The sequence below is a fragment of the Pagrus major genome, chromosome 5 (genome assembly GCF_040436345.1).
Source record: "Pagrus major chromosome 5, Pma_NU_1.0".
NCBI classification, from domain to species: domain Eukaryota; kingdom Metazoa; phylum Chordata; class Actinopteri; order Spariformes; family Sparidae; genus Pagrus; species Pagrus major.
In genome coordinates, this window is record NC_133219.1 from 17168552 (window position 1) to 17182225 (window position 13674).

Below are 13674 nucleotides of genomic sequence, written 5' to 3' on the forward strand. Positions count from 1 at the left end.
AAACAACATTAACACTTCAAAACTGTTGCCAGTGCAAGATTTCACTTGCACTTGATACGATTGTTAGACTTTAAGAACGCACAAAGCATTTTGGTCAGGAGTATTGGACATTTTGAAGTGATGGTGGGACTAGATGAACAGTCCGGGGATCACCAAAGTTATTTGAATTCATAATGAGGAGAACATGAATGTTATTTCATAAACAGAACAAAATAAAAGAAGACAATGGGAAAAAATGAACCATAACTTTAAAAACAGAATCAGACCTTCTAAATCTGAATGTGAAATGAACGAGCCGTCCCTGAAGGTTGCACCTGATTGTTTCGAGTGGGCGTGGTCAGATGACTCGTCAGGTGTATTTCCAGTTTCCACACAGGTTGAAGGTGTGGCGGAACACTTTTCCGGTTCAGACAGATCCAGGTGAGCTTTTCCGTGCTTTCTTTAACTCTCATTACTTTAGTATCTTTTTACGGGTTTCTTTGTGTTTGATTTTTATGGTAGGAACAGACTTCTGATTGGTGTTAACAGTTTAAAGCAGACGTTTGTACAGGGATGATTGATTTCCTCATGGTGACCTCATCATTACTTGAGCTAAAAACATTCTTTTTTCATTTAATGAAATGTTGTGGTGGAACTGCTTATTCACTGCTTATTTACAACTTCACAACAAGTTAATAATATTTAATTATTTTCTGTTTTTCTTACCAAGCCAATCATTATCCTCGGGGTGGATTTAGTGTGAATCTGAGTGCCTTGAACTGTGGGATATCTGTTAAATCTCTGCTTTAATCGTTTAGTATTTCCATTAGATGTCAAGTTCACAGTTTGATCACATTTAGATCAATTGAAAAGTTTTTTTATTTTTATATTAAGTGCAGCTGGCTGCTGTAATGAGGCTTATTTGAGTCTAACTAGGTTCATTTAAGCTTTTACAATGATCAGAACAGGTGAGCAAACACAGATTTGTCAACATGGAAAGGTTGTTGAAATCCTGCAGCACATTTTGACATCTCATTAAGCTTCCAACTTACTACTGCACAAAGGTAGATTATGGCCATTCATTAAAATGAATTGAGCTCTGATTTCAGAATTTTGACAGAAGAGTTGGAAATAAATGTATTAGTTTTTTACTTACTGTTTTTGATTATTGTAAATAAGGGGTCCTACGTAATTGCTGTCAAAAGATTAAATAAACCTATTGCTTTGTATGACAACAATAAGACAAATGTTATTTCACTTACCGACTTAAAAAACACACTCATTAAAGGATCTATCAGTCGACTAGGGAATAGTCACACAATACATTTGATACATAGTAAGCACTGTAAGACCTATATATGGACACGTTTGAATTTGTGATATTTTATGACAGTAGTTTGGTGAACATACCTCAAGAATAGAGGTGCTGACACAGAGCTTGTCACCATAAATCCTAATAATAATAACAAAGCTAAAGTGATGCATTATTTTTCTACAGAGGAACTTCCTGTTTTCATCATGGCGTCTTTGTGGGTAAGCCAAGTTCTGTTTCCTTCTATTTTATGATGACGTTTTGACTGGTGGTAGATTTTAAACGCAACTGATAAACATTCTGCAGGACGACTTGGACAGTCTCGTGAACACCCCTTCCTCTTTCTCAGTAAAGGTAGGTCTTTAGGCTTTACTTTGACAAATTGCATGAAAAGAAAGAGAAAACAAAGCAGACTGATGGCTGAACGTCACCGTGTTCTTCAGACTGGAGAGAGAGGAACCATCAAGCCCAAAACAAACTTTGATGCAGGAGACGATGCTGTGGCTCTGAGGAAGGCCATTGAAGGACTCGGTAGGTTACACACACACGCGTGCATGCACACACACACACACACACACACGTTACATAAAAGGATATCTCTAAAACCCATCGCCACCTTAACTCATCCTCTGTTCTATTTTGAGTTTACATGGTATGCTAACATGCTAAAGTTAAAGTTTAATAATAATTATTATTAACGTAATTTAATCATACTTTTTTTGTGTAGGACATTTTTGCCCTTATGCTAACATTAGCTGATTATCTTTTTAGCATCTGTTTTACCATATGAAAACATATCCTGCCCCACAGAAATGTGTCATTTCTGAGACAGGAGCCCTTTGATATTTACTTAATGAGGCAGTGGCTAAATGTAATCATGATAGGAGAAACACAGCTCAAACTCTTAGCACAGTCAAGTAGTTAGCGCTAGCAGGCTGCCATCTTGGGCTGTTTGTTGAGTCAGATGGTGTTTATCACAGTTGCGGTTAAGCTACCTTTAAATAACAAATTGAAATGTATTAAATTATGAGTTAATTAATTATGTATTTATTTTAAATATATTAATTTAAATGTGAGCATCAATAGTAGACAAACAGACAGAAACACACACAAAGCCACGTAAGTAAGTAGAGCTACACTGTATCCCTTTGGACTGTAATCAAAATAGAGTTTATTTCTTTGATAAAATGTGAAAGAAAACATTTTGTTCTGCAGTATTTCAGGCTTTCAGGTTCAATGGCAGGTGTGTATCTTCTTTATTAACATAAATGGGAATAAAATAATGACATAACACAAAATTTCAAAGAGTTTTTCGTAGTTTTAGAAATTTTAATCAGGAGAGAAAAGTCTTCATTGACTGATCTTTTATGTATGGAAGCCCTAAAGGGCCATGCATTCATACATTTTATTTCCTCCGTTTTCCCATGATAACGAGTTAATTTCATTTGTTTTCTCGAGATCTCGAGTTATTATCTCGAAATAACAACTGCCGTTTTCCCAAGATAACGGGATAATTTTCTCGAGATCTCGAGATAACAAAACTTTGTTTTTTTTCCTGAGATAACAATATAATTAATTTGAGATCTTGAGAAAACAAAACGATAGTGTAGTATATTAAATCATTGCAGGAAACATCATTCAGTGTAGCAATGTCAGAGGAGCAGGAGCATATCGATCACCGCGTCACATATCTTTTCAATCAAGGCCTGACACAGGCTAAAATAGTATTATACCTTGCTATTACAGATAATATACACATTAGTGTGCGTAATCTAAAAAGACGGTTAGCTATATCTGCGGCGCAATCTAAGTGAGCCTGATGTCGTCGTTAACTACATAGCTGCCCAGCTACGAGGTCCCGGGCATTTCCATAATCTCAGGCCTATCATATCACAGTCATTATCTCGAGATCTCGAATTAATTATATCGTTATCTCGGGAAAACAAAGTTTCGTTATCTCGAGATCTCGAGAAAATGATCCTGTTATCTCGGGAAAATGGCAGTTGTTATTTCGAGATAATAACTCGAGATCTCGAGAAAATTATCCCGTTTTATCGGGAAAACAGCAGTTGTTATTTCGAGATAATAACTCGAGATTTCGAGAAAACAAATGAAATTAACTCAATATCACAGGAAAACAGACGAAATAAAATGTATGAATGCATGGCCCTTTAGGGCTTCCGTATTTATGCCTAAACGAACTTAATAAAATAATTCTTTGTTTTAATGACTGAACAAACTGACCTTTAAAAACAACACAATTTCATACTGTGTTACTTTGTTTATATGTGGCGGACCCTGCCACCTTTTTAACTTCAAACAGTGTTCTGGGACCTTATTGTCCTCTGTGAACAGCATGTTTATTCAAATTCTGATTTTGCATTTCTTCTCCAAAACTACACAGAGCCCCTTTTTAAAAGAAGCATTTACGGTTTTACATTTTTTATATATCCAACAATTTCTTTTACAGGTGTTAAGCAAAGTCTCAAGGCCACTGGGGTATAAAGTTGTTGTTGCATTTCTTCATCGTTTCAGGCACCAAAGAGAAGACTCTGATTGACATTTTGACCCATCGAAGTAGCGCTCAGAGGCAGCAGATCTGTGAAGCTTACCAGGAAGCCACTGGCAGAGTAAGATGCAGCTTCTGTTGTTATTTATCCAGAGTGAATTACGATCTGATTTAGAGGGTCTGAAGGCTACACTCCACACATAACCACACATTATGAGCTTGATTTTCTTCTTCTTTGGTAGTGGGTGTCACCGATTGTTACCACTGAAACACTCACTAACACTGGCTAAATTTAAGGTGTAAGATGAGTGAGTTTCATTTTATTTAAACTCTCTAACCTGCAGCAACGCGATGAAGCTGACTTTTATGAAGTCAGCTTCACTTTTTAAGAATTATGAAGTCTAATTGATCATATAACTAAAGGCTGTATTGTAAGCAGTTGCAGTTTATCACTTCCTATCTACCTGACACCTGAAAATATTTTTCTGTTGTGAAGCTATTATCTTTTGCTGCACATTCTTTGATTTTAGTTGCATCAGATTTGATATTAAAAGATCGTCTTAACGTGACAAATAGTTATCACAGGTTCTGGATTTACTCTGGTTTAAATAAGTCTGTGTGTGGCTGTGTGCCAGAGGGCTCCTGTATTTGCATTGGTGTGGTTGTGTGTTGCATGAATATGAACTGACATGCTGTGTTTACGTCATACTGCAGACATTACTGGAGGACCTGAAAGGGGACACCCATGGTGACTTTGAGGCCCTGCTGGTGGCACTCATCACCCCTCCTGCAGTGTACGACTGCCATGAAGTGATGCGGGCCATGAAAGTCAGTTTTTCTTGCTTTTATCATTTTCTCTTACGGGTTTTATTTAATAATTTTACAAATAAACATTGTAGAGAAAGATGTTGAACATTTTTCATAAATACATTCAGCTTTTCAATAGTAAATAATATATTGTATCTAACTTTGGTCCAAATGAGTTAGTATCTGGAATAGAGATTTCTTGATAGTATCACATAAACAAAGCAGTAACAAAAGAGAAACTTTTATTGTATACCACTTTAAAATGTTGGATTAAATGAAATGTGCATGGATGGAATCTGTTTCTCTTGTTTATACTCTTTAATTTGTCCTTGTTGCAATGAGTGAGGGGTTTAATCTATTAATTTAAGATATATTCGAGGAGAGAAAACTGAGCCTTGAAATGTATCAATTTAATTCACTTTGATTTAAAGTAGATTAAATATATAATATATAATATATCATGTTTATCAATCCAGAATATACTGTATGGTTCATATTCTTGTTTTTTTATTTATTTTATTTTTTTTCAGACTGTGGATGTGTTTTGTAGTAAAACAACATTTCATGTAGTCTTTCAGTGAACTTCAGTCTTGGCACATGTTTATCCTCACTGTTGTTCACTATGTGAATGCAGTTCAGTCGGCTCCATGTGGAAATGTAACCGTGTGATGTTGCAGGGAGCTGGGACGGCAGAGAGCACCTTGATCGAAATCTTTGCATCCAGATCCCCAGAACAAATCAGAGCTCTCACTGACGTCTATTTACAGGGTAAATAATGTAAATGGCTGTAATTTCTATGATTCTGATTTAAATGTTGAGGTCAGTAAAAATTATTTGTTTAAATGTAGTGTTTATTTAAAAAAGTACATATTGCCAATGTTTGACAATTAAGGTATCAAATTTTATCCATCCAAAAGCTTTGGACCAACTTATAAATATATTATGAATTTCTTGTTTTGTGATTGATTATGATCATTGGTTCATCTTGGATGTTTTCCCCCACAGAAACGGAGAAGAAGTTGGCCTTTGACTTGAAGAAGGAAATTTCTGGAGACTTTTCCAAAGCGCTGCTCCTCCTTGTTGGGGTTTGTCATTCTCATAAAAAGGAAAACTGTGAACAGTGTTTCCATTTATAGAATTATATCTATATGTGGACAGATGAGACATATGACATTTCACATTTTACTACCCTTTTAATCTTTTCCCTTAAGAGAAATGATGAAAAATGTATAAATATGAAAATAAAAATAAGATTGAAAAGTTAAAGAACAGAAACAACAAGGAAAGGTGGTGGTGAGGGTAATGTCTGCAGGTACAAAGCAACAAGTCCCTTCATCACAGTCATGATCATAACCATCAGCACAATTAATAAACATAATGTGGGGAATAAATACACTGTCTTGGTTTTACCAGGAGTTTGTAAATTTAAAGCCACTAGTAGGTACTTCAGGGGGTTAAAAGTGGGTTAAAATAATTTATTTTCTGTTTTGTTTTCAGGGCTCGAGGGACGAGAGCACCACAGTAGATAACGAGAAGGCAAAAGAAGATGCCAAGGTGCAGTATGTCGCATATGTGAATGTTTTTACATACACTGTACATTTCTCTTTTTATGTTGAATATTTTCTTAACCATTTCATTTTATCTACCCAGACCCTTTACGATGCTGGGGAGAAGAAGTGGGGCACAGATGAATCTAAATTTGTAGACATCCTCTGCCAAAGAAGTATACCTCAACTTAGACAAAGTATGTCAACCTTTACACATAATGTGTTCAATCTAGATGAGAATAAAGTTGCCCTGTACACATTTTGATCAATTTGGAATAATTGGAAATGTAAAGCGAGACTTTTTTTTTGCTTTATTTGTGTAGCTCTTGTTGAATATAAGAACATCAGTGGAAAGACTCTGCAACAAAGCATCGAAGGAGAGATGTCAGGGGAACTGGAGGAACTACTGGTGGCTATTGGTGCGTTAATGTGCTAATTTATGTGCTGAATAGCAATTTTAATTCATACTAAAACATATTATACACTCTATGGCTAGTATGTAGACAAGATCTTGGAGAGTCTTTACAGAAATTACATGTTTAACAGTCACAAATGGGAGTAATGGTATGGTGTCCACATACGTTTGGTTACATAGTGTAAATCCCCCACATCAAGAGTCAGTGAATGAAATGAATGTGATCCAATAAATAATTGGGATAATTTTCTCTATCTCTTGTAGAAAAAAGACTGATCTTTATTGCTGTGTAAATTGTATATTGTTGAATACAACTTTTGTTCCTCCTGCAGTGAAATGTGTGAAGAGTGTACCGGCCTACTTTGCAGAACGTCTGTATCAGAGCATGAAGGTGAATATGCTGTTTTATTGCATTATCTTCACAGTCACAGATCATTGGACAGACACAGAGAGGAATAAATAATATCCAGTTCATAGCAACATCGCCCTGTTAACTGAAGACAGAACAGCCCATAATATGAAACTGTATTGCTGCTGAATTGTCTACTGCACTGGAACTGAAACCATCAGGACTTGTCAGGGTTTTTTAAAGGAAAAGTTCACTCAAAAATGAGTCGTCCAGAAAAGGTTCCTGGAGCTTCACAGTAAAACAGCGATGAAGGCGTCTCCTAAACAACTGAAGTAGATGTGGACTTGTGGTTAAAACCTTAAAACCTTAAATTTAAAAAAAACATCATAAAATGGCTCCACCCAGCTCAACTGTCCTGATTATCCAAGGCTCTGGATTCCCCGATATCCCAAATTGATTTGAAAAGATGTTATTTACACCCTTTTTAAGATGAATTCTTTCATTTAGCTGTCAAGTTCAAAGCAGTAGCATGTCTGTCAGGAAGTAAATAATGTCTTAATGTCAATTTGGGGTCTTGGGGCCCTCTGGAGACTTGGATCATGGCGGACGAGCTGTATGGAGCCAATTTATGTTTGTTTGGATTATTTTTTCATTTTAAAACAAGGCCCCATCTACTTCATTTTAAGAGAATGCTGCAACACTGTTTTGCTGTGAAGCTCAAGAAATATTTTATGGACTATGAAACTTCACCCAACTTTCCACCGGCGTGTGTAGATCATGACTGAATTTTCATTTTTGGGTGTTTTTTTCCCTTCAAGTCTAAAAACTTTGATGCCCCGAGTGGTCTTGAAAGACATTAGCTGTGTTCCAAATCCATACTGCATACTGATTGTATACAGTATTACTATATTTGTTGTCATACACTGTTTTCGTAGTTAATATCAAAATAAAACATAATTATATAGCCTACTTACAAAGAAATCTGCACCTTTGGAATGCTGCTACCAATTAAACATCACAAAGAGCCATCAAAATGTTTTATGAAGATTATACACTTATTCTTTTGTTCATGAAGGTTTTTTGTGGGTACATCCAGTTCCTTTGTACATTCCATCAACAGCACATTTAAACTTGAACCTTATTTTGTACATATGCTGTTTGGGGCAGAGCTGCAGACAGCAATGCACACTGTTACCCCCCTCGAATAACAGTTAATCTCTCGTCCTGTTGTGTTTGCCTGTCTCGATGTCAGGGTGGTGGAACGGACGAGTCGACTCTGAACAGGATCATGGTGAGTCGGTCTGAGATCGATCTGCTGGACATCAGAGCTGAGTTCAAGAAACTCTATGAGTACTCGCTGCACTCTGCCATCGAGGTGAGGAACTCTTTACTAAAGATCTGATCACAATTTAACCTAATTAAACTCACAATGTGGATCTATTCTGCTTTTTTCACTGTGATAACCAGTCATACTTGCTTCATCCCACTTCATTTCAGTCATAGGATCTTTGCATAGAATTTGTCTACACACAGTCTGCAGCAATCATAAAGTGTGATCAGAGGATTTGAATGGACTCTGGAGGCTCTGGCCTCTGTGAATTTACTGTCTGAGGTTTTATGAGTCATCAGATGAGTCTCACTGACCAAAATTGACAACAGCTTGATTTCATCTGGCGAGACACTTTGATATCTGTGAACTCAAATATATATGAATAACAAAAGAGCCAAGAGTTCCTCTGAGACACACAGAGACTGCACTGAGACAGAAATGACTCATCTGCAGGATAACTGGAGCTGTGTGAAGTGGGGTGCCTGAGCATCTCTTCATATAACACAAAGCTAATCTATTACTAACATTTGAAACAACATTTGAGTGGATTTTATTAGCTCTTGCCCTAAAAATAATCCCATCTATCGGTGAGGGATTATGTACGTCTTCTGAAAATGTGTCCTCAAAGAAAACTCTATAGTAAAGGTTATCTACGTGTTTCTATCTGGTCTTTTCTTTTGCACCTTGTGGTTGCCCAGGTGGGTTTGCTCTCCAGTTCTGGTCCAATTATTTAGAGATTTAAAAAAGACCCCACCTACATTTTGCAGCCCAAGAAGCAAGTTTAAAGACAGCTGATGTTTCCAAGGTGGGAAATTTAACCAATCACTTGTTAGTTATAGGTGTAGATGGGAAGTTTATTTGCATTCTCAGCCACTGTGACAGTATCCATCCATCCATCCTTTGGAGAGAATATTGAATTTTTAGTCTCACAGACTTTTTCTCAGAAGCCCTGGGATCACCTTCAGGCTGGCTGCTGCTCCACTAGCTTTTGTAACTCAGTGTAATTTCTCACTAAGCAGTGCTCAGTTAGGTTTTTATAATTATGCACCTACAGCTCGGAGCTGTCGTCGCTGAATACTAACAAAACAATCATTGTTAAAATGATAAATGGCCCAGACATCCATCCACATCCATTACAGAAGCAAATACCCATTTAGCTTCGAATATGGAGAGAATTATAGCATTATATTAAAGCTACTCATAAAAAGAACAATTTAAGAAACCTTTTAAAGAAAAAAGTCAATTAGAACTGAAAGCTAGTGGAGCAGAAGATAACCTTGCTTAGGGTCACTGGCAATCAGCCCTTCAGTCATTTAGGTCTGAGGATGTGTGGCGTACTGTTGGTCAGTGTGGTGGGAAGACACTTTTCTCCTTGCTTGTGTTATTGTCTCCTCCAGTCCGATCTGGGGGGTGACCATGGGGACTGTGTGAAGGCCATCTGTGGAGGAGAAGACTAACTAACAACCGAGGTCTACCTGAGGCCAAGAAGAAATCTGCTTCCTCTTGAACTCACACTGTAGGCCCTTCTGTCCTTCTCTGTTACTTCTGCTTTACTTTCCTCTTCAAACTACTAACTGATAACTTCTTTACAGTCTCAAGCAGAAAGAGAGACATCACATAATAAATCATAAAAGGACAGAGAAATGTCTGGAGAGACATGCAGATCATTAAAGATTTAATTTGAACATGAAAACTCAGGCTTAACTGAGGTTTTAATATAAAATTCTGTTTTGTTTCAGTCTGACTGCGGAGGGAATTATAAAAAGACTCTGGTAAAAATCTGTGGAGGAGATGATGATTCCTAAGATCGACATCACTATATCTTTATTTCTTTTTCTGTCATTTTATTGTTTTGCTCCCCCTCAGCAGTGGTGGAAAGTACTTGTACATTAATTCAAGTATAATGCTGACACACTCATACTTTATTTGAGTATTTCCATTCTATGTTGCTTTATACTTCACTACGATTCAGAGAGAATTATTGTACTTTTCAGTTCACTGCGTGCATTTAAGAGCTAAAGTTACTTTTCAGATTTAGATGTTCAAATACAAAACACCTGAACACTTCATAAAATATGATCCATTGTTACAGATTAATCTGCCAAAAGAATATGAAATAGTTACGATTCTGCATTATATATACTTGTATTTTTGAGACTTTCAGTATATTATGTTGCTGTACTTTTACGTAAGTTACATTTTGAAAGCAGGAGATCATGGAATATTTGTATACAGTGGTATTGCCACTTGGATTTAATTGCTTCTTCCACCACTGCTTCTCAGTCAGGTTTTATAAACCCAGATATCCACACATGTCCTGATACCAAATACTCGAGGAAACAACTCCCTGAACTTGCACATGGACTCTTACACTTGTACTATTTATTGTGAGAGGAACTGGCCACTACAAATTGACTGTTAAAAACTGCTTCAAGCTATTTTCCATACATTTGTTGCACCATTCATGCTTTATTGATGGTATTTTTCTATGCCTGTAAACAACTCTGCAAACATATATGAAGTTACAGCAAAAACATTGCAGCATTCTTATAAATCAGCAATACAGTGCAGTAGTACAGTTAAAGGGTAACTCCACCAATTTTACACATTAAATTGTGTTTACAGGTCTTGGGGAGTACTGTGTGATTTAAAAAAGTATAAAGCCTTTTGTGGCTCCAGAGGAAGCTGCATGTAATCAGATAAATTATCTCCAGTAAAGCCACTCAGCGGCCAAGTAGCATCATGGGTAATGTAGGCACCAGAATTTAGATTAAAAGAAGTGATAACTCTGGTTCTGCTGTATCGATTTAGATCCTTTGGTTTTCAAACCGTCCATTATCAGTCCAATAGTGTTAGAGGAGTGCAATGCAAAGCAGTGGACTACAATGCAGACCTGGCACCTACATTACCCACAATGCAATTTACCCACTGAGTGACATTATAGGAGGCATCCCATTACATGCAGCTTTCTCTGGAGCCACAAAAGGCTTTGTTACTTTATTCACCTGTTCAGTAGTACTCCCCAAGTCCTGTAGACACACTTTAATGTGTAAAATTGGTGGAGTTTAAAAGTGAATGCTATATAATAAAAATCCTTTCCGAAAATCTTAATAGCATAAATGACACGATTCCAACTCTTAATGTTTGTACAATGTGTCGTTAAATCATTGTAACTGCCTCTAACTGAAGACTAAAATTGGGTTAACTGTGTAGTCAGTTCAGCCAGTATCTAGATAAACTACTATATTTGATCTTTTCTCACTTTTCTATTTTATTATCAGTCCTTTAATCTTTTGTCTCCTTCTCGGATCTTTGTAACTTCCAGAAATAATAAAACACTCATGAATTATTCACAGAGAGTGATGTTGTTTATCCTTCAAATTGTCACATTTACTGTTTGTTAGTCCTTCAGTGTAACCAGCAGGTGGCACTACTGACTCAGCAGTAAGATTTTAAAGCTTTTTTAATGTCTGTGGGTCTCCAGAACCCCAGGGGGCTTTAAGAGGCTTACAGAGGATATATTTGGGGAAACTGTAAACTGCGGAGATGAGTGGAAGTGTTTTACTTCTCTCGATGATCATAGGAGATGCACATAAACGTTCAATCTCATGTGACAGTGATTTGTTTTGAATGGAAATGCCTCTTGATTAGATGGAAAACAGTTGCTTTACCCATTATTTAGTCTCATTGAAATCTGGAGGTCTTTTAAGAGAGATTTTTGTACAAGAAAAACGTCTAAACTATAAAAGCATAGATAGACAGACACAATTCAATCACAATTTACAGACATTTCAGGAGTCACTGTATTTTAATGATATTAAGACTAGAACTTTTATGATGTCTATACCATCGCATCCATGTCTTTACTCATTTCTTAGTTGTTTCCTGTATCTGTATCGTCTGTTCTGTATCAAATTCATACCTGTACAATGGTGGAAAGTACATTTACTCATACTGTACTTTTTTAAGGTACCTATACTTGTATTTTCATTCTGTGCCATTAGATATTTCTACTCCAGCAAATTTACCACACATTAACAAATCAAATTAAAATGGAATAATACAATGTGTTAGAGCAAGGAAGAAGTGCTTCTGCATAATAAATACTTAACTTCTGGTACTTTGACTACATTTTCCCATTAATACTTCTGTGCTTAGGGTTAGGGTTAGGGGTTTTGAATGCAATATTTTGATGCAGGGCTTTAACTTGCAGTGGAGTTAGACTATAGTCTGTAGTCTGTAGCTGTAGTTTCCTGACAGTATATGTAACTAAATGATCTGTAAAATCAACAAAATATTGAAAGAAAGAAAGAAAGAAAGAAAGAAAGAAAGAAAGAAAGAGACTCAATCAGTCCTTTAAGAATGAATTGGTTACACTGACCCATTTGCAGGGATGGCCTTGTGAAGAGAAAGGATATTCACACACACTGGCTCAGGCCTGAACCCCTGACAAAACGAAACAAAAAATAAAAAGCTAAATGTCATTTAATTCCCACAGAAAGCCCCCAGAAAGGGTCTGATATTGGAAAAGTCGAGAAGACTGACAGCAGCCTGAGGGCATTCTGAGGCTGTGAGAACCAAACACAGCTTGTTTTTTTCTTGATAAATCCAAGTCCTGTTCCACAATGAGGTCTTCAGCTGCTAAAACTGTGACATCTGCTCTAAAAACCAAGCAATAAAGTAAAACACTATCTGGTTTCTTATAGACAAAAGAGCATAACTTGAGGTTGTTGTTTGGCAAAATGGGAACACAACTGGAAAAACATTCATGCAGTTTTGGAAATGATGTGTTTTATTGTAAACCAAAAAACGTGGCAACAAAAAGAGTACACACAAAGTGATGAATAATAAACCAAAGTTGGTATTGTTGTAAATTATTATTTCATGTCTCATATATTTACTGGTAACTTTGGGAATCTGAAAAGTCGGATACATTTTCAATCCAACTCCTGATGATGGAGACAAAGTGCAGAAGACTTACAAAGGAACTGCAGTGAAGTGACTGCTCATTAGTTACACCTCTACACAGTTTTACAAAAGATATACCTCCTTGTTCAACATTAACTACCTTGAATCTAAGTCTGATGTGTTCTAACCTGACTATAGTGTGAATTTAGGGCTGGGCAATACATCTCGATGTTTTGAAATCTCTCATAAATGCTAGGACTGGGTGACAAATTTAATATTACGATATTTTTGATCAAATACGTAGTTATTGCGACAGTATTGTAGGGATGAGTATTGGTATTTTCACAAAATATTAAGACAATTTGACAACAAAAAGAGACAGCTGTTCTTGTCTCCTTCAAGTTATCACACAAAATAGTGAATAAGTGAGTGAAGATTATTTTGTCAACTACTGTTTCCAAGGTCCTAAAAGTCATTACTTACATTCGTCCTTTGCGTAGAGGAGGATGTATTTGCAG

At 36.5% G+C, this 13674-nt stretch overlaps 1 protein-coding gene across 4 annotated transcripts; it reads left to right on the plus strand.

The window, feature by feature from the left end:
- Positions 1–357: 357 nt before the first annotated feature.
- Positions 358–11601, plus strand: anxa3a (annexin A3a). 4 transcript variants are annotated; one of them, XR_012178794.1, is made up of 15 exons: positions 358–420; positions 1478–1512; positions 1598–1645; positions 1735–1822; positions 3827–3921; positions 4515–4628; positions 5285–5375; positions 5613–5692; positions 6105–6161; positions 6258–6351; positions 6478–6573; positions 6902–6960; positions 8171–8293; positions 9646–9764; positions 9988–11601. XR_012178794.1 is itself a non-coding variant. In XM_073466392.1 (14 exons), the coding sequence occupies exons 2-14, from the start codon at positions 1498–1500 to the stop codon at positions 9703–9705; spliced, it is 1020 nt and encodes a 339-aa protein (XP_073322493.1). In that variant the 5' UTR covers positions 358–420; positions 1478–1497; the 3' UTR covers positions 9706–11601. The 4 variants fall into 4 exon arrangements, 2 of the variants coding, with proteins under 2 accessions (XP_073322493.1, XP_073322492.1); XR_012178795.1 differs by lacking the exon at positions 9988–11601 and adding an exon at positions 8947–9053 and having other exon boundaries at positions 9646–9717; XM_073466392.1 differs by having other exon boundaries at positions 9646–11601.
- The last annotated feature ends 2073 nt before the right edge of the window (positions 11602–13674 follow it).